The sequence below is a fragment of the Oncorhynchus nerka genome, linkage group LG15 (genome assembly GCF_034236695.1).
Source record: "Oncorhynchus nerka isolate Pitt River linkage group LG15, Oner_Uvic_2.0, whole genome shotgun sequence".
Classification (NCBI taxonomy): domain Eukaryota; kingdom Metazoa; phylum Chordata; class Actinopteri; order Salmoniformes; family Salmonidae; genus Oncorhynchus; species Oncorhynchus nerka.
In genome coordinates this window covers 45,200,491-45,222,292 of record NC_088410.1, presented here as the reverse complement: position 1 = coordinate 45,222,292, position 21,802 = coordinate 45,200,491, and the positions used below count along the sequence as shown (strand labels likewise).

The 21,802-nt window shown below is 43.2% G+C and overlaps 2 protein-coding genes across 2 annotated transcripts in view; both read left to right on the top strand.

Moving 5' to 3' along the window:
* The first annotated feature begins 1,922 nt into the window (after positions 1 to 1,922).
* tpra1 (transmembrane protein, adipocyte asscociated 1) lies at positions 1,923 to 12,779 on the top strand. The gene is made up of 11 exons (XM_029682503.2): positions 1,923 to 2,107; positions 2,794 to 2,980; positions 3,612 to 3,744; positions 3,906 to 3,992; positions 7,455 to 7,527; positions 8,501 to 8,580; positions 8,742 to 8,852; positions 9,275 to 9,335; positions 9,566 to 9,668; positions 10,135 to 10,215; positions 10,570 to 12,779. Exons 2-11 carry the CDS (start codon positions 2,808 to 2,810, stop codon positions 10,832 to 10,834), a joined length of 1,167 nt encoding a protein of 388 aa, XP_029538363.2. The 5' UTR covers positions 1,923 to 2,107; positions 2,794 to 2,807; the 3' UTR covers positions 10,835 to 12,779.
* Positions 12,780 to 13,110: 331 nt separating this feature from the next.
* The window catches only part of LOC115142780 (MICOS complex subunit mic25a-like), a 67,203-nt gene continuing 58,511 nt past the window's right edge, over positions 13,111 to 21,802 (top strand). The window contains exons 1-4 of the mRNA XM_029682506.1: positions 13,111 to 13,357; positions 14,417 to 14,513; positions 14,757 to 14,808; positions 15,663 to 15,837. Coding sequence (XP_029538366.1) covers positions 13,274 to 13,357; positions 14,417 to 14,513; positions 14,757 to 14,808; positions 15,663 to 15,837 — 408 coding nt within the window. The 5' untranslated portion in view covers positions 13,111 to 13,273. The remainder of the gene's footprint in view (positions 13,358 to 14,416; positions 14,514 to 14,756; positions 14,809 to 15,662; positions 15,838 to 21,802) is intronic.

The window sequence follows — 21,802 nt, the reverse complement described above, 5'->3', positions numbered from 1 at the left end:
GCAACTAAAATAACCTTATAACTTCTTCTGTGTGCGATTTTAAAATAATCGGTTCAAGGACATAGATCTGGTGTATTAGAAGCAATTCACTTTAATGGGGAATCCTGTTTTCAGCAAACGCAGGTCAAGTTCCCCTGCTCAGATGTTGCATGCATCAACCAATGGTTGCATGCTACATCATTGACTCATCGACTGACAGATTGTTATAACATATGATGTGGTTATTGAAGCTGATACTTCAAATAAATATCATTACATACCTATCCAGGCGTTGTACAATCTGGCATGGGGCAGCAACATCTGGGCAAAGGAAAGCATCCAATGCCTGCTGTATGTGGTCGGCCGTGAACATTCATGGCTTCAATAAGAGGGGGCAGTAATTCTTCTGTGTCAAACAGATACCGATGGGACCCCATGGCATGGAGTGCTACAATGTATTGAATGCAGTAATAGTTATGGTTTGTCTTCATATATACAAGATACATTAATGCCAACCTAAATTGTTTATATGTAATAAGAATTGTAAAGTATTACATATTACTGGTTACATCGATGGGACCACAGTGGAGAAGGTAGAAAGCTTCAAGTTCCTCGGCGTACACATCACTGACAAACTGAAATGGTCCACCCACACAGGTAGTGTGGTGAAGAAGGCACAACAGCAACAGCGCCTCTTCAACCTCAGGAGGCTAAAGAAATTTGGCTTAACACCTAAAACCCTCACTTTTACAGATGCACAATCGAGAGCATCCTGTCAGTCTGTATCACCGCCTGGTACGGCAACTGCACCGCCCACAAACGCAAAGCTCTCCAGAGGGTAGTGCGGTCTGCCCAACACATTATCGGTTGCAAACTTCCTGCCCTCCTGGACACCTACAGCACCCGATGCCATAGGTAGGCCAAAAAGATCATCAAGGACATCAACCACAGAAGCCACTGCCTGTTCACCCTGCTATCATCCAGAAGGCGAGGTCAGTACAGGTGCATCAAACCTGGGACCGAGAGACTGAAAAACCGCTTCTATCTCAAGGCCATCAGACTGCTAAACAGCCATCACTAGCACATCAGAGGTCGCTGCCTAAAGACATAGATTAGGAATCACTGGCCACTTTTAGAAATGGATCACTAGACACTTTAATAATGGCTCTGCATCTTGCATTACTCATCTCACATGTATTAACTGTACTCTATACTATTCCATGGTAAGTTAGTCACTTTAATTGTGTGTAAATACTGTATTCTATGCTATGCCACTGTATCTTAGCCCAATGCCGCTCTGACATATATGTATATTTTCTTAATCCATTCCTTACTTAGATGTAGGTGTTTTTGGGGTATATGTTGTGGAACTGTTAGATATTATTGTTAGATATTACTGCACTGTAGGAGCTAGAATCACAAGCATTTCGCTACACCGCAATAACATCTGCTAAACACGTGTATGTGACCAATACATTTGATTTTGAACATTAGTTATAACTACTATTAATTGCTATATTTATTTGCAGAAGTATTTTTTGTAATACTAAAGCCATTTGATTTTCACGTTTGTATACCACCATCCCTAACAGGACACACACTTTCTTAGGGCACTTCGATATAACGTATTTTTCGTAGCAGGTCAGAAGCATTTTCCTAACCTTCATCTCAGTCTCCTTCCTAACATGCTTGGAAAAACTCACATCAGTATCTAAATGCAGTGACATGAGTGGCCGTGTTCGAGATCATCAAAACCGTGATGTATCATGACTGTCTGACCTACAAGTAATTGATGTCGTTATTTATGATGCAAGGTGACTTTCAGATCAGTCAGTCAGCAGTCTCTTTCACTGTCGGCTGCAATGTCGAATTAGCCCAGTGTTTACCCCATCCCTGAACTGTAGCAGACGGATGTCGTCATACCTCCCTCTGATGCACATGCGCAAAGATTGATATCGAAATTAAAATCCGGTTTGTCAGGTGACTAGCTAGCTTGGATAAATTATTAATTAAACAGTAGACAACAGTATGATAGGTTAGCTAGTTATGTTGCTTGCACCACAAGTATTGTCCGTGAAAAGTGCTGAAGAATATACAACTTGCCCTTGAATTCGAGACTACTGAAACGGTAACCTTAAGATCATTGTTAGCTAGAGCTAGCTAGCTAACCCGTAGCTATCTAACATTATGTTTGTTGTCAAGCTGTCGAAACGTTGCAATGCTGGCTTGTTAATTACATCTCCCTGTCAGCCTTGCCCTGGCACGGTGATGTTTGTTTTGATATTCAACATGTGAGCCACTCAGCCGTGGCACTTACATAGCATCGACTATCTATATATTCTATAACGGTATTGCAGCTAGCTGGAAGCTAACGTTAGCTAGCTGGCCTGATTTTGTTGTACACAAGCTGCGTGACACTGTCACGGTTACGTAACGTTAAACTTACCTGACGTGGAAGATGTTTGAACAGACAGATGCCGCGTTCAAAACAACTGGGAACTCACAACAACAAAAAAACATCGTTTTGAAATGTCATTCATTTCGGAATATCAAGTCGGAAACACGGTATCTTCTAGAGTTCGAACTTTCCGACCTGAATATAATCGATGTTAATGGTTTGATCTCGTTTGTCTTGAAAGTATCAAGTGCACAGACTAGAGCTTGTACCCCGGTATTTTCTCTTATCTAGCTAACGTTAGCTCATAGTTACCAATGTTGGGAAATAAACAAACAGCTGTGTACTGAGCTGGAATAATTTATGTGTTGTTTACTTGTTAACATCCACATTACTGAAGTTATAACATTTTCCCCTAGGCCTTGAGTGCATTATGCTTGACACCGTGACTGCAGTGGTGAGGTTTGCACAATACAATGGCAGCATATTCCCAACTTATGTGGAGAACACATCAGCAATTCCAACCTGGCAACCAGAGTTTGAGGCCAACATCTCCAAGCCTCACAGATGTCTCCAGGTCCTATACGAGGACATTGGCGAGTCGAGGTAAGCCAGATAGGACTGTGTTTGCTGGGCATCTTTTGAACGTCTTGCATTATCTCAATTCTACGTTTTGACGACTGGTGTAGCGTAACAAGAATAACACTACCTCTGCATCCCACTGCTAGTGTACCTCTGACGCTAAGCAAGGATGATCCTGGTCAGTCCCAGGATGGGAGACCAGATGCTGCTGGAAGTGGTGTTTGATGGCCAGTAGGAGGCACTCTTTCCTCTGGTCTAAAAAAAAATATCCCACTGCCACAGGGCAGTAATTGGGGACATTGCCCTGTGTAGGGTGCTGTCTTTCTGATGGGACGTTAAGTGGGTGTCCTGACTCTGTGATCATTAAAGATCCCGTGGCACTTATTGTAAGAGTAGGGGTGTTAACCCCAGTGTCCTGGCTGAATTACCACTGATCCCGTGGCACTTATTGTAAGAGTAGGGGTGTTAACCCCAGTGTCCTGGCTGAATTACCACTGTGGTCCTCATACCATCAACCCCAGCTTCCAATTGGCTCTTTCATCCCCCTCATTTACCCTGTAACTATTCCCCAGGTCGTTGCTGTAAATGAGAATGTGTTCTGAGTCAACTTACCTGGTAAAATAACATATATATATTTTTGACTCTCCCTCCTTAGAGTTCGGTTTTGGGACCTCGTGCTCCTCATTCCCAATGTGGCTTTCTTCATGTTCCTGATGTGGAAACTGCCCTCAGCCAGGGCCAAGATCCGGCTCACCTCCAGCCCCATCTTCATCACCTTCTACATACTGGTAGGCAACCTCTTATATTCAAGCTTTGGAAATAGGACAGCGAGATGTACACGTAGAAAGTTGACTTGTTAGAAATGGAATGCATACATTTCCATAATAACGATCCAGTGAGATCCTGCTTGCCGGCTCTTTTAATGGATGTCTGACCTATGTCCTTCCAGGTGTTTGTGGTGGCAGCGGTGGGAATCACCCGTGCCATAGTGTCCATGACCGTTAGTGCATCCAGTGCTGCCACCATCATTGACAAGGTAAGGCTACTATGGCAGGGCACAATTGGTGACACTCTGAACCACCTACACTTGTAGCATGTTACAGACTTGCTGTAATAATTCACAACAACTCAAGGCTTCTTGCCACAGCCCTTGTAGATGCATAAAGGCTTTGGATTTGTAATGCCACACACAGAAGGAAGTTAGCTTCTGTAAAAAATGTAAATGTGTGCTCTGAGTGACTTGGGAATCCAGAAAAACATATAAACCCAGGAGACTTAACAAGTTTATCATCTCAAAACATTGATTTCTGCAACTAGCAGGACAAACATCTGAGTAGTCATCTTGTAAAACAATTTGTTTCCCTTTTCTGCTAGATCAAAAGACTAATTTTCAGCATTCGTAAGCGCTCAAGACTCCTTATGACAGTGTAAATGCATGGAAGCATGTAAATCAATTAATTTTACATACAGGTGCTTCTCAGAAAGTGTTACCCTCAAAATAGCTGTAGTGGTGAGATAGTGTCAGTCATTGAGCTGTGCTGTATCGATTGAATTTGGAGCCACATACAGCTATAAATGGCTTCTTAATCCACCCTGGAAACCATTGAGATTCACTCTCTCTGCGTCCTAAACGGCACCCTATTCTCTATATGATGCACTATTTTTGACCAGGATCCATATGGCTCTGGTCAAAATGAGAAAACATTAACAACACCTGCTCTTCCCATGACATATACTGACCAGGTGAAAGCTGCGATCCCTTATTGATGTCACTTGTTAAATCCACTTCAATCAGTGTAGATGAAGGGGAAGAGATGGGTTAAATAAGGATTTTTAAGCCTTGAGACAATTGAGACATGGCTTGTGTATGTGTGCCATTCAGAGGGTGAATGGGCAAGACAAAAAAAATGTAAGTACCCTTGAATGGGGTATGGTAGAAGATGCCAGGTGCACTGGTTTGTGTCAAGAACTGTAACGCTGCTGGGTTTTTCACGCTCAACAGTCACGTGTGTATCAAGAATGGTCCACCACCCAAAGGACATCCAGCCAACTTGACACAACTGTGGGAAGCATTGGTGTCAACATGGGCCAGTATCCCTGTGGAATGCTTTAACACCTTGTAGAGTCCATGCCCTGATGAATTGAGGCTCTTCTGAAGGCAAAAGGTTGGGGGTGCATCTTAATATTAGGAAAGGGTTCCTAATGTTTTGTACACTGTGTATAGGGCAGTGGTATTTAAATAGCTTCATTGGGGATCCCCCCCCCACCAGAATTTATGGGAACCACATTTTTCACCCAAGATTTCTCATGACTCAACACCAAATCAAATGACACAACCTTAAAATTGGTTCATTTGAGATTTTTACATCCACAAATAACCTTCAATTTATTGCATTTTCATCTCTTATCAAAATGAAAAGTAACCAATGAATACATTTTCCATGAAAACATTTGACATATATGGCCACCCCACTGCAGTTCCCGTCGCGACCTTGACTTTGAATACCGCTGATATAGGTAATGGGGTGACGTTGGGGACGATTCCGATGACTCTCCCTCCATTGGGTGGTGAAATTTCACTTGTGTTCTAAAATACATTTGACCGAGACGAATATGATTTATTCGTGATCTGAATTGTTCAATGGGGTATTTTCCTACCATTGAATACTATATCAGATTTCTTAACCCAATACTTCCGATAATAGGCACCGAGCTCTGTTGACAGAGTGGTGCAGCTTTTCTTGCAGCTTTCTTGAAGATCTGACATGTGGTGGTCGTCTTCAAAGGTGGTTCTGCTGGTAGGGTTGCAAAAAATCTAAATCAGCTTGATGATCTGAGTTAAAGGTAAAAGACTGAAAATACATTTTAAAAAGCGTATTCATTTTGCGTTAATTTGAAAAAAGTACACTTAAATATGAAAATTCTACATAGACTGAGACAATCTTATCTCTATATTGTTTTATGTCTTGCGGATTTGAGAAAAGAGGACTAGTTCAACAGGAGAGTAATCCTCAGGTAGCGTTCGTTCTCGCTGACACAATGCTTTGTAATTTTCCTTATTTTTGACCACTTTTCTCTGGCAAAAACTCCAATAACTTTCGAACGGCTCATGGTAGAGATGTGATTTTTGGACCATTGGTTTTCTTAGTGGATTATCAAATCAAATGTATTTATATAGCCCTTCGTAAATCAGCTGATATCTCAAAGTGCTGTACAGAAATCCAGCCTAAAACCCCAAACAGCAAGCAATGCAGGTGTTAAAGCACGTTGGCAAGGAAAAACTCCAGCGAAAGGCCAAACCTAGAGAGGAACCAGGCTATGAGGGGTGGCCAGTCCTCTTCTGGCTGTGCCGGGTGGAGATTATAACAGAAAATGGCCAAGATGTTCAAATGTTCATAAATGACCAGCATGGTCAAATAATAATAATCACAGTAGTTGTCGAGGGTGCAGCAAGTCAGCACCTCAGGAGTAAATGTCAGTTTGCTTTTCATAGCCGATAATAATAATAATAATAACCCAGACAGGAAGATCACATCAGTGACTCAACCCACTCATGTGACGCACCCCTCCTAAGGACGGCATGAAAGAGCACCAGTAAGCCAGTGACTCAGCCCCTGTAATAGGGTTGGAGGCAGAGAATCCCAGTGGAGAGAGGGGAACCGGCCAGGCAGAGACAGCGAGGGCGGTTCGTTGCTCCAGAGCCTTTCCGTTCACCTTCACACTCCTGGGCCAGACTACACTCAATCATAGGACCTACTGAAGAGATGAGTCTTCAGTAAAGACTTAAAGGTTGAGACCGAGTTTGCGTCTCTGACATGGGTAGGCGGACCGTTCCATAAAAATGGAGCTCTATAGGAGAAAGCCCTGCCTCCAGCTGTTTGCTTAGAAATTCTAGGGACAATTAGGAGGCCTGCGTCTTGTGACCGTAGCGTACGTGTAGGTATGTACGGCAGGACCAAATCGGAGAGATGGGTAGGAGCAAGCCCATGTAATGCTTTGTAGGTTAAATCAGCCCTTGCCTTGACAGGAAGCCAGTGTAGGGAGGCTAGCACTGGAGTAATATGATCACATTTTTTGGGTTCTAGTCAGGATTCTAGCAGCAGTATTTAGCACTAACTGAAGTTTATTATCTACACAATTAACATTTATTTGATCTATTGGTCATTAGCAGTAGGGAGCATGAAGTATTAAGAAATGCTGTGACTTTATTAGTGATAACATGAAGATATTTATTTCCCCTTCGTGTGCACTGATTTCAACAGACGTGATCCTCAGAAGGTCAGAATTTGGGTAGAGGAAGCTGATCTGAAAGCAGTGCTCCCAGCCTATTAATTAGTACATGTTTGTGTTCTTTCATGTTAATTGTATATCAGATTGTATCTGTGTTTCTGCTCCAACAGAGCCCCAGATAAATGCAGAGATGAAGGAAAGGTGATTAGGAGAGGAGGCTTCTTGAGACTATATTGAGGTGGACTCATTTTTAATGTCTCTCCTTTAGGTGCTGTGGGAGATCACCCGCTTCTTTCTGCTAGCCATTGAGCTCAGTGTGATTATCTTGGGACTGGCTTTTGGTATGTCTTCTCATGACCACCGCAATACATTTCATTCATAAAACTCTCTTTCAATGTTTCCTTTTTCTGTATTATTATACTAATAATAATATAAATGTTTTTACTGCTCTCGGTTTATTGTTATTATTGCTTGGATAATCTTATCTGCAATTCTTTATGCGGTGCACTTTGCACAGAACACCGGAATAATTATTACTGTGAATTATCCATATGAATCATTGTAATGTTTGTTTGTGTCAATGAATCCAGTGAGGGAAGGGTTGCCAACTGGTGATTTTAACATGAAAATAAAATGTCATACATTTCAACTCCAAAGTTCTTTTACTGTAGCCTGGTTCCAGATCTGTGGGTGCTATCATTGTTAACTCCTTGTTTGGAATCACAATGAATGACAAGGAGTTGACACGATAGCACAAACATACTGGCATCCAGGCTAACTATACACATGAAATTAAAACCAAAGCTACAAAGTACACGCTGAATACAAAGTATAGTATGTTTTATTGGGACAGTATGTGGAAGTACATGGCTAATGTGTGTAAGGGCAATATACTAAAAGTGCAGCGTAAATGACAATGTGTTATACTACAACATCTCCCTCTGGGCTCGTCTCACTTCTGTTGTAAGACGAACACTTGGAATGACTTAGTCACCTATGATGAGACTATAGTTGCACACACACACAGTCATATATAGTCATGCACTGTCTGTATACGCAGGAGTGCATATACAAGTTGTTTATAGTTATGGTATTCTTAGAGGGGGAGGAATTCGGCTAAGCTTGCTGCGGACTCAAACAGTATAAAGCTGACAGAGCATCATTATTACTGTACTGCATATTCAAATGTTTTCTTCTTCATTTTATGGCAGTATCGTAGTCGACGTAACCCCTTGCTTACGTTTTAGAGGTTTTGGGCCACTTTTGCTCTGGGGAATTGAAGAATGCCCTCTGATGTGTTTCTTCTGTTGACAGGCCACCTGGAGAGCAAGTCCAGTATAAAGCGTGTGCTGGCGATCACAGCTGTTCTGGCACTGGGTTACTCCATCACACAGGTAAGACTGGAGACCACTCGCATGGCAGCCCCACAACTCTCAAACTTACACAAGATCATAACCCCAAAACGCCGTAATAAGAAGTGTTTACAAATGACAAAACAAATAAATGACTGGTTAATGGAACCCTGTGTGTTGACCATTTGATGGTTCTTCCTCAGGGCACCCTGGAGATCCTGTACCCTGACAAGCACCTTTCCGCCGAGGATTTCAATATCTACGGCCACGGGGGACGCCACTTCTGGTTGGCCAGCTCCTGTTTCTTCTTCCTGGTGAGCTCCCAATGGTTACAGAGCAAATGAGGGCTGTCCAAAGTTATTTTTTTAGAATAATGTAATGTATATATTTCTACTGTCTGGAATTGTACTTGTAACATGAATAGAGAGGGATTTTCAATCACTTCTGTTTTGAGAATTGTTAGAATTGGATGTCTTTGTGCGACCCGTTTGGTCCTCTAATTTTGCTGTCCCGTTATTTGTAATGCAAGAAGGCACCAATTTCACCCATGTGTTTCTGCATGCTAGCACATACCCACAGGTCATTGTGCTTATGCTAGTTAGCATTGACTCTCAACCCTACCTCTAACTTCCTTCATACTGGACACAGAATCATGAAAATGTTGTTCATCTGACTGGGGAAGTAGATGAAGGGCCTCCCGAAGTACCCCTTTTAACACGGGTACTTGTACTTTCAGGTGTACTCTCTGATTGTCATCCTTCCCAAAACCCCGGTGAGGGAGAGGATATCCCTGCCATGTGAGTTATTGGGACATTTGTTCACCCAGAAAACTATCAACAGATGGCAGAGGGCTTTTTTTCAGGGTCATTTACTAATATACCAACCGTTGTGTTCCACGGTGCTGTTTTAAATATATATATATATTTTTTTAATTCTCCCTGATTTTTTAAAATGATTAGCTGGAGAGTGGCCTTGTGTTAGCAGCAAAGTTGACTCACACCCCTTCTTGGGCCTCCTACCTCCACAGCTAAGAAGAGTTTCTATGTGTATGCTGCTGTCCTGTCCCTGCTCAATCTGGTCCAGGGCCTGGGCAGCGCCCTGCTGTGTGCCGGCATCATAGAGGGGCTCTGGTGAGTGTCTGGACTGTGGAAAACAAGTGATGGACATTCAAGTAACTGTTCAGAGATTGAAGTAAATCATCACACTGTGATCTATGATTTATCCTAATGAAGACAAAAACAAATATCTATATATATATTTCCACACTGAGGTTGGAATAATACTGTCAAAATTATGATAATTCCCTTTTTAGTTGAGAGTTGTTTGAAAAGAAAGAAAAAATCACCACGCAGAAATGATTTGCTACTCCGATAAGAATGGCTGCATTGCACCATTTAAAAAATGTTATTTTCCCTCAAAGTAGAGCAGCTTGTGTCCATGTTCTGATGTTTTCTGTGTAGTCTAACCGAAGCCTCATGTCATTCTGGTGCTAGGCTATAGAGATCGTTAAGTCACTGCTGATGCCTGATGATGTTTATCTAGGTCGGTGAGCTCCCTGTTAGTCTGTGGTTTATGTGTGTCTGTGATTTGTTACAGCTGCGTGGACGTCACCACCTTCCTCTATTTCTCCGTGTTCGCCCCGCTCATCTACGTCACCTTCCTCAAAGGCTTCTTCGGGTACGTAGGTCAAAGGCCAAAAACTACGGCTGTCTGAAAATATTACTAAATGTCAAATCCTTGCTTCCTGTCCTTTTTTCCCCCTAAATTCCTCTCAAGGCTCATTGGAGGAAGAGATCCAAGAGGGACCTTGGATCCTGTCCTCCAATGCTCTTTGAGGTTAATTGAGGAAACGAGGACAGGAGACACAGGCAAGGTTCCCCCAATGCATGAGACATGTTTGGTTGCATTTTACTTCTGCCTGATGATACCATCTCTTTTCTGTCTTTTCGGTCTCCTTTTCTTCCTGTCCCTCCTTTTTCTCTCCTTGTCCCTCTTTTTTCCCCCAACTCTCTTCCTCCTCCCTCCCTCTAGCTCAGAGCCCAAGATCCTCTTCTCCTACAAGTGCCAGGTGGACGAGCCGGACGACCAGGCAGACGTCCACCTGCCCCCCACCTCGACATCTGGTCTGGGCCGCAAGGAGCAGCTGGAGCAAGGCTCCTTCTACTCCAGCACCCAGATAGACGGCCTGACTGCCACCGGCATGGCTGCCTACCTGGACGACGTGGCCTCTGGTCCTTTCGGGGCGGGCAGCATCAACAGCATCGACAGCGACCGCTGGAGGGCCATCAACGCCTAAGGAAAAAGATGAGAGGAAAGGGGAGGTTAGGGGATGTATGCTAAGCTAGTAGGAGAGTGCTAGTAGGACTGGTTAAGTGGAGAGTAGTGAGGGGGGGGGGGGGGTGGAGGCTCTCTCTCCCTCTCTGGAGAAACTGTGAGGAGGGCCCTCATTGAGGAAGCTGCTCCCCCATTTCAGCTCCTGTTTGTCCTCCATATCCTTCATTTTGGCTCTTGCTGCCTGCTCCATTCTGGCTCAAACATTACATTCTTCCCAATACCTGCCTGGGATTTTTCCACAACTTCAGTCAAGTGTTATCCCCCCCAGTAATTGAGTGCGTGGACAACAAAGCTAAGAAGCAAATGTTCTTTGTTAAGTGTAAAGGTAATGTCCGTTACATTCCCATCGAAGGGTTACAGCTCAGTGAGGTAAAGTCCACGAACTGTGGCTTTGTGTTAGATTTGTGACTACTTGGTAACCAGGTCGTATTGAATCACCAATTCACCGTGCCTTGCTCCCTATAGACCAGACCTGTCCTTATCACGCGAGGACCCTTCTCTAACTTGCGTCATTCGTAATGTTTTATGTTTGAAATCAGTGCTTTTTTCCCCCAGTCTTTGATGTTTGACGTAATGTCATGTACCCTCATTGTATTAATTGAGGACCTCGGGCTTGAGTCTGCAGGAGCTTGGTATGCCTTGTCAAAGACCATTATTAGTGCATCTGGTATCCATGTGATTTGCTGCTGGGGCATAGAGAGAATCAAAATGGATGCTGAGTCGCACCCGTCATCTCTACCTATTTTATGTTATTATTTACTGTCTGTTTTATTTATTTTAGTGACCGCTCGGTTTTATGTCGAAAGGTAGTTCCATCAGCTGATCAATCCTGGTATAAGAAATGTTTCTAATGAGTAAAAGCAACATTTCCAAACCAACCATCAAATGAGGGTGAGAGAAGGCAGGAATAGCACTTGTGGTTAGGCTATGTATTTTCCAGACCTTTTTTTTATTTCAAGAAATATTCATCCCAAGATGCATTGGATTCGACTGAAAAGAAACGGAGAAAAACAAAGGTCAATTTTTTTTAATGACTCAAATATGAACTAATATTGAAATATCATTTTCAATATATGAAATGATCGAATTGGCCACCTTAGGTTGCTCACGTGCTCCTTAAAATGTAAGCCCTGATTTCATCACAAAGAAAGAGCAACTTTAAACACTAAATCTGTTTGCTGATAATGCTCAATGCGAACTGGACCAATTTGCATGAAGCACTACTTCCTTGCAGTAATCCTGCTTTGTCTGCTGTGAACTTAGTAGCCCCACAACACATGGCTTGCTGTGAAACCAATTCCCATTGTTTATGCCCCCCTTGTGATTTTGTCACTTATAGTCATTCCCCCACCCCGAACAAGAATTGCCCCTGGGAATGGTGTACATTTGGCATGGTGAAGCATTGTCTTGAGTGGAGTTCGTCGTGTGACATATAGCATCAGTATGTCATATAGAGACACGTTTATTTTTTCATAAATCTAAGCCACCACAAAACAAGTGTTTTGTATTGCCATTAGTAGTATTTTATGAGTCTTCTGCCTTGCACGTCCCGATACTTGACCTGCATCAACAAAGGAAACCCGGTAACTTGCTCTCACACAGGCTTATATTTCTAGAGAAATGTTGTACGGTTGCATTTGAGGGTCAACATTATTGATGAAAAATTGAGTATATTTATAAGGTGTTAGTGGGGTGTGGGTTTAAAATGCAGGTGTTGGCAGGCTACATAAGATTGAATACAATATTTAATTGAAAGGACTTTGAAAAAGAGTAAGGATACTCAGTGCCAGCAAGCTGTGAATAACTTGTAATTGTATTTAATAATGTATCATTGTAGAATATTCAACTCATATGTTGTGTTGAGGATTCCATGAGACGATTAAACCTGCTTCCTTTTCATTCCTATACATGTATGTCTCCTCTTGGTGGTTTCTTGTGGTACTGCAAATTGAAACGTTTCGTCTAGTCCCAATTTTTGGGGGATGCATGGCACGCAGTGTTTCATGTGATTTGAATTGGCCAAGACGTGGAATGTATGGCATTACATGTTTTGCCTAACCATAATATTTATTGTACAAACATAGACGTTTGGATAACACGACGTTTGGATAACTTGATTTTTGGGTTGACAGGGGATGACTACAGAACTACAATTCCCAGCCCCCTTATGGTCGCCTATGATAGAAGATAAAATGTAATTGGAGTCCGATTTATGTTATCCACCTATACGCGTTGAGATTACTGGCCGTCCTGGAAAGTGACCTTTTCTTGTGAGTATTTTGTCCGCGACGCGCTGTGGCGGCTACGGTTGCTTTCACATTGTCGTAGACTTGTAAAATATCCTAGTGTAGGGCAGCGTTTTTTTTTTTAAATACAGGTTAATACAAGCCGACCATTGACCATGGGAGGCAGTGAAAGTACGAGGAGAAAAGTGTCATTCGGCCTGGATGAAGAAGAGAAGGTCACAGTCATTCACGGAGTTAAGGCAAGTAACGTTAAGCGACTGATTAGAAAACGGCGACTTTCATTGCCAAGTAAAACATAATTTGACATGGCGACAGAGAAATGAAATGCAACATAGATCTAATATGCTATATTTAGTGTGTCCGTGACTTTTGGTTGCATTACCGTATCTCTAGTAAATATATCCGGCAGTATAGAACGGAAATAGTTGTGTATTTTAATGCAAATGCAAGTAACAGACCCGCATTCTAATGTAATGTCATGTATTCCCGTGTCCTCAAGTGAATTCGGTCACGGTTCCCCCCCAGTCCGCTATGCGTCGTTGTCTGGACTTGACGGTACACTGTAGCGGTTCTTTTGTCGGCCACAGAGAATATTTAACCGTACTGGACTCGTTCTAGGCTGCTACAATAATATCATTAGACCACATTTTTGACCAACACAATTTATAACGCACATATTTTAGGTTATGGCTTATAATAATGCAGGGGTAGCTTTGATCAAATAGATTTATTCCCATATCACCTGCAGATGGACGGTAGGCGGATGGGAGACTCGCAATATGTCAATGTTATCATTAATTTATAAAGGGAGTCATTGGCGAATTGTTTGAAGTTGCCCTACATAAAGTTATGAAAAACAAATTTGATTTGGTCTAGGGCAGCAAGTTAGTGTCAAAGTGGGATTGACAGTATCTTACATTTATATAATACGTGTGCCCAAATAAACGTGTTTCAAAGAATTGGGTCACACTTATGGTGCTCTTATTACTGAGTAATATCTCTGTAATACAGTCGTAATTCATAAGGTTTTGGCTACTCATTGCTATACATTAGGGTAAGGGTTAGTCTACTTCTCTAAGTGCAGTCTAACAATGCTGTTACTATAGTTATTGGCCTATATACTATTCAGGAGTAATTACAATCCAATACATACACTGGAAAGTGTTAAACTTTGAAATAATAATTAGCCTATTAGTGTATATTACTTGACACTTAGGTCTTTGTGCAAGCACCCATTGCTTTGAATGTCCGTCTGACCAGTTTTGCACAATGTAACCTATTTATTACGCAATTCACAGCTCTCAGGGGAGCTGATGCAGCGGATGCGAGATTCGCAGGGAACGGACGGCGTCAATCCACCGCCACCCCAGCCTGGCAGCCACAAACCTGCACCAGGTATGGAAGAGCGCGACGACCTAAGTGCTCAACTCAACTGTGACTTTGGAGATAAAGTAGGCCTTTTGGTCCCAGGGACATAAATGTTTAACATTTTTGGAGATTTGTTTTATCATTGACTACAGTAATAGTTGTGTTGTGATGTTAGCCGACCGTCTTATGGAAGTGATTACCGTGGAATTGGGAAATGGATATGATGGACTGTTATAAAGACCATTCTTAAATGGCTGGATGTAATTGCAGGTCCAAGACCTGGCCCCACTGCTGCCGAGGCACAGGAGGAGCTGCGGAGGAAGTGAGTTCAACTGCCACTAGTATACACTTTACACCTGAGGACCAACTCCATTCCTTGGCGTGCAGGATTTTCTTCCAGTCTAGTAGCACACCTGATTGCAACAGTGTATGTTGCTCAAACCTTTGCATAAATCATGTCTTGACTGACATCACTACAACTGTTGCGTGTGTAGTCTTATCTGAAGTTAGGATTTGACACCTTAGTGCAGTGTCACTCAATCCATTCCTGGAGGACCAGTCTTGTGGCACCCCCGGGGATTTACTAATCAAATTTACTCTGTGATATCGTTAGGTTGATCGTAATAAATTTTTTCATGCGATATAATGTATGGAACTAAACACTAGCCAGACATGTAATTCTGAGAATGAATTTGTAGACTAAGGGAGCAATCGACACCTCATGTTGCTCTTATTTACCGCTAGCATGGTGGCAGTAGGCCATGTCAACAGCATGGCTCACTATGTGGTTGGAATGCTAACGGCTCATGTCTGTGTCATGCTTAATGCTATGCTAACTAGCGTCTCAGTGTAGTTTGACTTCTCATGAGCCACCTTTGTGACGGCATGGGCCTGTTGCCAAGGCCTAGATGAAACTGCAGTCCATGTGTTTTCCTATAGCAAGGGCGGCCAACCACGGGTGGCTGATTAGGTATGCAGGTTTTTGCTCCAGCCCTACTCTATCCTGCCTGATTCAGCTAATCAAGGTCCCGATGAGCAGCCGATTTAGTTGCCAGGTGTATTGGAGCTGGGCTGGAGCAAAAGCCTGCATACACAGTATCTCCCCACGCAGAGGGTTGGCCACCCCTACATTACATGTTGAGTGTGTCTCATGTTCATCGTATGTCCCGTGTGTAGGTTTGAGAGGGAGCAGGCCCAAGTGCAGGAGCAACTGTTTCGACTGGCCCAGAGGGAAAGAGAAGCAGCAGCAGCCACAGCGGGGAGGAAAGGAGAGGCTCACGACGGCCTGAACCCCGCCGTGCTCCGAGAGAAGGGCAAGACCCACGAGGAGCTGATGAAGGCCAAACAACTGGTGAGTCAGTGGGCTCCTCTCTGCTGCCCTCTAGGGCCCAATCCCAAATGGACTTCTATGCACATGTCGAGGTCTAAGAGGATTTGATTGGTATAAGCAAAATGGTAATCGCTCCACCTTGCCCTTTTGATAGGCTAGGTGGACATTTCATAATATTATACAAATCAATTCCTCTTAGATCTCCACAAGTGCATATAGTGTATGGGAATGCATGGGATCCATTGATTTGATTTAGTGTATGGTAGAGGTCTTCACGGATCCACCTGTACCCGAATACCCGAGACTCGATCCGGGACCTGAGCGAGTCCGCATTCAGAATTCCAAATAATGTCACGTGTCTCGTGTACGTGTAATTTTAACTGATTTGTCCGGAATGGCCTGTACGCGACTGCTGCAGGAGAGAGAGAGAGAGAGAGAGAGACATGGTATAATTTATGCTGCTGCTCTTGCTTTTCACGTGGCAAGATACAAGTGGCGCTTGTATCTTGTTGTTGGCCAATCATGACTCATAAAAGCAGTCATATAGCCTCGCTCCGTGTGTGGCAGAAGTTAGGAGCTGTCTAATCAATGGAAGATGGAATTAAAATGACATCATTAAAAGTTAAAGGAGAAGGACAGGCTACAACAACCAAGAGCCAGCAAGTAGCCAGGCTGCTACTTAATATTCTGAGTGGAGTTGTTGTTATTTGTAATTGTAGGTTTAGAAAGCACTGCAGCCTCAGCTAGCCTAGCTAGCTAATGTTAGCTAACTTAATTAACTAGCTTCTCCCGGTTTGAGGCAGTCGAGACAGGTCTTACGGCATCATATTTGATGATAAATAACCTAGCTATGGCAGCTATTAGTCTACGAGAGCGCGAGCCGGCTTGGTTGGTTGCCGCCTCTCGTTCCCTCCAGCCTGCTAGAGCGGCACCTCTCTCCCTCTCGTGCTTTATCAGCTCCTGTTAATAAAGTAGCTTATAAAATAACTTTTCTGCTGCTTCCCTCAATCATGTCTAATCAGACCGGGTCTAGATCCGTCCGGGTCTCTATGGAACGGGTCTAGTTGTCCTCGGGTCCGTTGAGAATGGGTCTCTATGTATATCGGGTCTGGGTGGGAAAGCCCCAGGTCCATTTCGGAACAGGTCCAACTGTTTGGACCCGTGAAGACCTCTACAGTCGTGCACGTGTCAAACTCATTCCATGGAGGGGCCGAGTTTCTGCGGGTTTTCGCTCCTCCCTTGTACTTGATTGACGAAGTAAGTTCACTAATTAGTAAGGAACTCCCCTCACCTGGTTGTCTAGGTCTTAATTGAAAGAAAATGGAGAGAAAAAAAATTCAATGAAATAAGTTTGACACCCCTGGTGTAGGATGGGGGCCTATTTGGTATTGAACTAAAGCTCTTCCCTAACTCAGTTCCACATAGTTAGCACTCAGTTATCATAGAAATGAATGACATCAGTATGTCCTAATAATATGTGTGAGTACCATAGTAATATCGGAGTTAGTGCCCTTTGCTGTACTAGAAATGCTATAATGGTGTCTAATACCGGAGTATGTCACCTTTCATGTCAAGGGAAATTGCACAAATACATAATGAGTATTGAGTATTAGCAAAGCGAGGTCGAAAGAGCCAATATTAGGCTGGTATTTAATGAGCAATTAGCCCTCTGATATAAGAATTTTCTGTTAGTGTACAGTGCCCTCTGCTGGTTAGAAAATGAAACGGCGTGGCCTATGTGAACTACTGTACCTTGACCACAATAGACTCAAATTAAATGTTATTCGTCAAATGCTTTGTAAACAACAGGTCTAGACTTACAGTGAAGTGCTTACTTACGGCCCTTCCCAACAATGTAGAGAAAGAAAATTGAGAAAAAAGAAAATGAATTACACGTAATAATAAATACACAAGGAGTAACGATAACTTTGCTATATACACAAAGTTCCAATGCCGAGTCGATGTGCAACAGGATATATAAAAAACAATAGCAAAAAAGTTTGTGCAAAAAGTCTGGGTAGCTTTTTTTGTTAACTAATTCTTTAGAAGTCTTATTGGTTTGGGGGTAGAAGCTGTCCTGTTGTTTCCAGACTTCGTTACCATTTTCTGGTGGTAGCAGAAAGAACAGTCTATGGCAGGTGGCTGGAGTCTTTTGACAATTTTTAGGGCCTTCCTCTGGTCTTCTATAGCAGGGAGCTCAGCCCTAGTGATGTACCGGCCCATACGCACTAACCTCTGTAGTGCCTTGTGGTCGGATGCCAAGCAGTTGCCATACCAAGCAGTTGCCATACCAAGCGGTGATACAGCCAGTCAAGATGCTCTCGATGGTGCAACTGTATAACGTTTTGAGGATCTGATGGCCCGTGCCAAATCCTTTCAGCCTCCTGAGAGAAAAGGGGCATTGTCATGCCCTCTTCAGGACTGTGTTGGTGTGTGTGGACCATCATAGATCGTTAGTGATGTGGAACCCGAGGAACTTGAACATAGTAGGTATTACAGACTGGTTCAGGGAAATGTTGAAAAGACACTTGCCAGCTGGTCCGTCTGGCCCTGCGGCCTTGTGAATGCTAACCTGCTTAAAGGTCTTACTCACATCGGCTATGGAGAGCGTGATCCCACAGTTGTCCGGAACAGCTGCTCTCATGCATGGTTAAGTGTTGCTTGCCTCAAAGTGAGCGTTGAAGTCATTTAGCTTGTCTGGTAAACTAGTCTTACTTAGTTGACATTAATTTCCCACCCCAACTAAGCATATTTCTGATAAAACACTGTATTGTATGAAGGTGAAGGAAATTGATATTTGTGCATGCCTGCGTACAAGCACGTGCACAAACGCATGTGGGTTTGATTGCTCAGTCAAGTCTTAAGAAGCAGCTAAATGCAGCGTACACTACAGTTCTCGAGTGCACCGACTCACTCTGGTCGTCTGTTTTTACTCCCCACTCTCCCAGTTGATTTGTTTCCTTGCTTTTAAAAAAAAATGTTTAACGGAGATGGCTTTAATGAATATTGAAATGTATTTATCTGGTTGGGTTTTCATTGCTTTGGCCACCAAGCTTAACGATGTTCTATTGGAATGAGTTACCTGAGTCTCCGTGATTGCCTTTGTTTTTCGTCATTTTTTTCGTTTGTTTTAGTGACAAATTGGTAGCGTTGGTCCGTGTGCGTTTGGAGAGGATAAACACCAACCTTTGCATTGTTTTTCAACCACAGACGTGATAGAATAGAAAATCACTTCTAGTTTCTTTTGACCATGGGGCTTTTTGACAGGTGTGAACCCGCTGTCAGACCGATCACAACTGCAATATTTCGGTGTGTGTGAGTCTGTCTGTGCACGCCTAGTTTGACACACCAGGTGTTGTTTTAGCCACGGCTGTGTTCAGAGTTTGATCAGTAGTGAGAGAGATCATGCCCTGGAGATAGTAGTGTTGACATAACTGCTATTCCTCCTCCTGTTTTGCTGTCCCTCTCTTTCTCTCCTCTCTCGTTGTCTCTGTATTCTCACATGCCTGCTTCCTCTCAGATACAGACCCAACACACACACACATATAGGAGTAAATGGGGAGTGATTTTTGACAGCGTGCCTCTTGCTCCGTTGAGTATTTCTGAACAGTGTTTCCGTCCGATCCTTCTGACCTTTTCCCTCACCTATCGCAACTGCACTGTGTTAACGACTTGTTAGTTTGACTTGTGTGTGAAGTTGGAGTGTGTGTGTGTGGGTGAGAGGGAGTGTGTTTGGGTGAAAGAGTGTGTGTGTGCGAGGGTGAGGGTGAAAGAGTGTGTGTACGAGGGTGAAAGAGTGTGTGAGGGTGAGAGAGAGAGAGAGAGAGAGAGAGTGTGTGTGTGTGTGAGGGTGAAAGAGTGTGTGAGGGTGAGAGTGTGTGTTAGTGAGGGCGAGTGTGTGAGAAAGAGATCTATATTCCATATCTGTTTTTACTATATGCCTCTGCTCATTGCTCTCTTGCCGCAAGTTGCTCTCCATCCAGGGGCACAGCTTGACCCTGTATGTGGGATGTGTGCTTTCTGCGGGGAGGTTGAGAACAGAGCAGAATACATATTTCCGCTGTTCGCTATAACATATGGACAATAAAGTTGTATATCGTGTTTTGTATCTCAAAGTTTCAGTCTCATCTGATCGCCTTAGTGTGTGATTCTACACTAGCAGCATCCTCCTATATTCAAATGCAGGTCTCCTCTCATAGTATAGTTAAACGTCTGCAGTGCACTTGGGAGAGGGTGAGAAAGGAAGAGACTGAGGGGAAGAGGAGACCTAGTTCTCATTTGAACTATACTAACCTCAGGAGTGCACTTTCAGAATAGACGACAAAGCACATTAGCATAAGACTTGTTTCCTCCACCGCTCTTTTCTTTCATTAGCACCTGCTTTCGTTCCTATCACCCCTCTCTGCAAATACACTCTTCTTCTTTTGCAGACACCACACACACACACACACACATCCCAGAATGGGGGAATACATTCCGAGCTCACACATACAGGAATATCCATCTGCATCAAAGACATGTTGATTGAATTTGGAATCATGAAGTGTTTGAAAAGCTAGCTGGTGCTGACAGGTTTTTGAGAACTGTGTTATAGGTGTCTGTATGTTTTTCTCTGTCTGTCTGTCGTGTGTGTGTGTGTGTTTGGAGGTGCAAGTCACACCATTCCTGTACACAACCATCCAGAATCTATATGAAAGTATTCACTACTGTTCAAAAGTGTTGGGGTCACTTAGAAATGTCCTTGTTTTTGAAAGAAAAGCAACTTTATTGCCCATTTAAAATAACATAAGATTGATCAGAAATACAGTGTAGACATTGTTAATGTTGTAAATGACTATTCTAGCTGGAAAAGGCAGATTTTTTTTTTTAATGGAATATCTACATAGGGGTACAGAGGCCCATTGTCAGCAACCGTCACTCCTGTGTTCCAATGGCACGTTGTTAGCTAATCCAAGTTAATCATTGTAAAAGGCTAATTGACCATTAGAAAACCCTTTTGCATTATGTTAGCACAGCTGAAAACTACTGTTCTCATTAAAGAAGCAATAAAACTGGGCTTCTTTATACTAGCTGAGTATCTGGAGCATCAGCATTTGTGGGTTCGATTGCAGGCTCAACATGGCTCGACGCAAATAACTTTCTTCTGAAACTCGTCAGCCTATTCTTGTTCTGAGAAACAAAGGCTATTCCATGAGAGAAATTGCCTAAAAACTGAAATCTCGTACAACGCTGTGTACTACTCCCTTCACTGAACAGCGCAAACTGTCTCTAACCAGAATAGAAAGAGGAGTGGGAGGCCCCGGTGCACAACTGAACAAGAGGAAAAGTACATTTGCTTGCCTAATTTGAGAAACAGACGCCTCACAAGTCCTCAACTGGCAGCTTCATTAAATAGTACCGGCAAAATACCAGTCTCAACGTCAACAGTGAAGAGGCGACTCCAGCATGCTGGCCTTCTAGGCAGAGTTGCAATGAAAAAGCCATATCTCAGACTGGCCAATTAAAAATAAAAGATCAAATCAAATCAAATTATTTTTAATTGGCCAGTCTGCTCATTGCACGTCTACCTTTTTAAGCAGTCTTCCTATGTTTAGACTCATAAAAAATGTTCCCATCTTCACCACTAGATGGCAGTAGTAGAGCTTATTTCCCATATCTAGGATAAACCAGAATTGATCCGTGCTGTATGCGATCCAGACGTAATATTTTATTCACCCCCCCCACCTCTCGTGCGTGCGCGCGTGTGAAAATGACTGGGAAAGATGAGACTCTGCAGTGCTTCCGACACTGTCCAAAAGAACGATGATGAAAGGCCCAACATTCATTAAAGTCAAGGCTGGGAAAAACACACACGGACACACACCCTAGCTGGCATCTATCAGCAGCTCACGCTCTGCATGTTAACACAGACACCCTGCTGCTGCAGGCTGGGGAACGGACCGCTTATGACTACGTCCTCACTCCAGTCTACACCTTCCCATCCCCA

Bases quoted from the DNA above. Each gene is read 5' to 3' on its own strand.
- tpra1 (XM_029682503.2), top strand. From the start codon at position 2,808: ATGCTTGACACCGTGACTGCAGTGGTGAGGTTTGCACAATACAATGGC. The intron at 7,528-8,500 runs GTATGTCTTCTC...TTCTGTTGACAG, and splicing joins TATCTTGGGACTGGCTTTTG to GCCACCTGGAGAGCAAGTCC. The intron at 8,853-9,274 runs GTGAGCTCCCAA...TTGTACTTTCAG, and splicing joins GCTCCTGTTTCTTCTTCCTG to GTGTACTCTCTGATTGTCAT.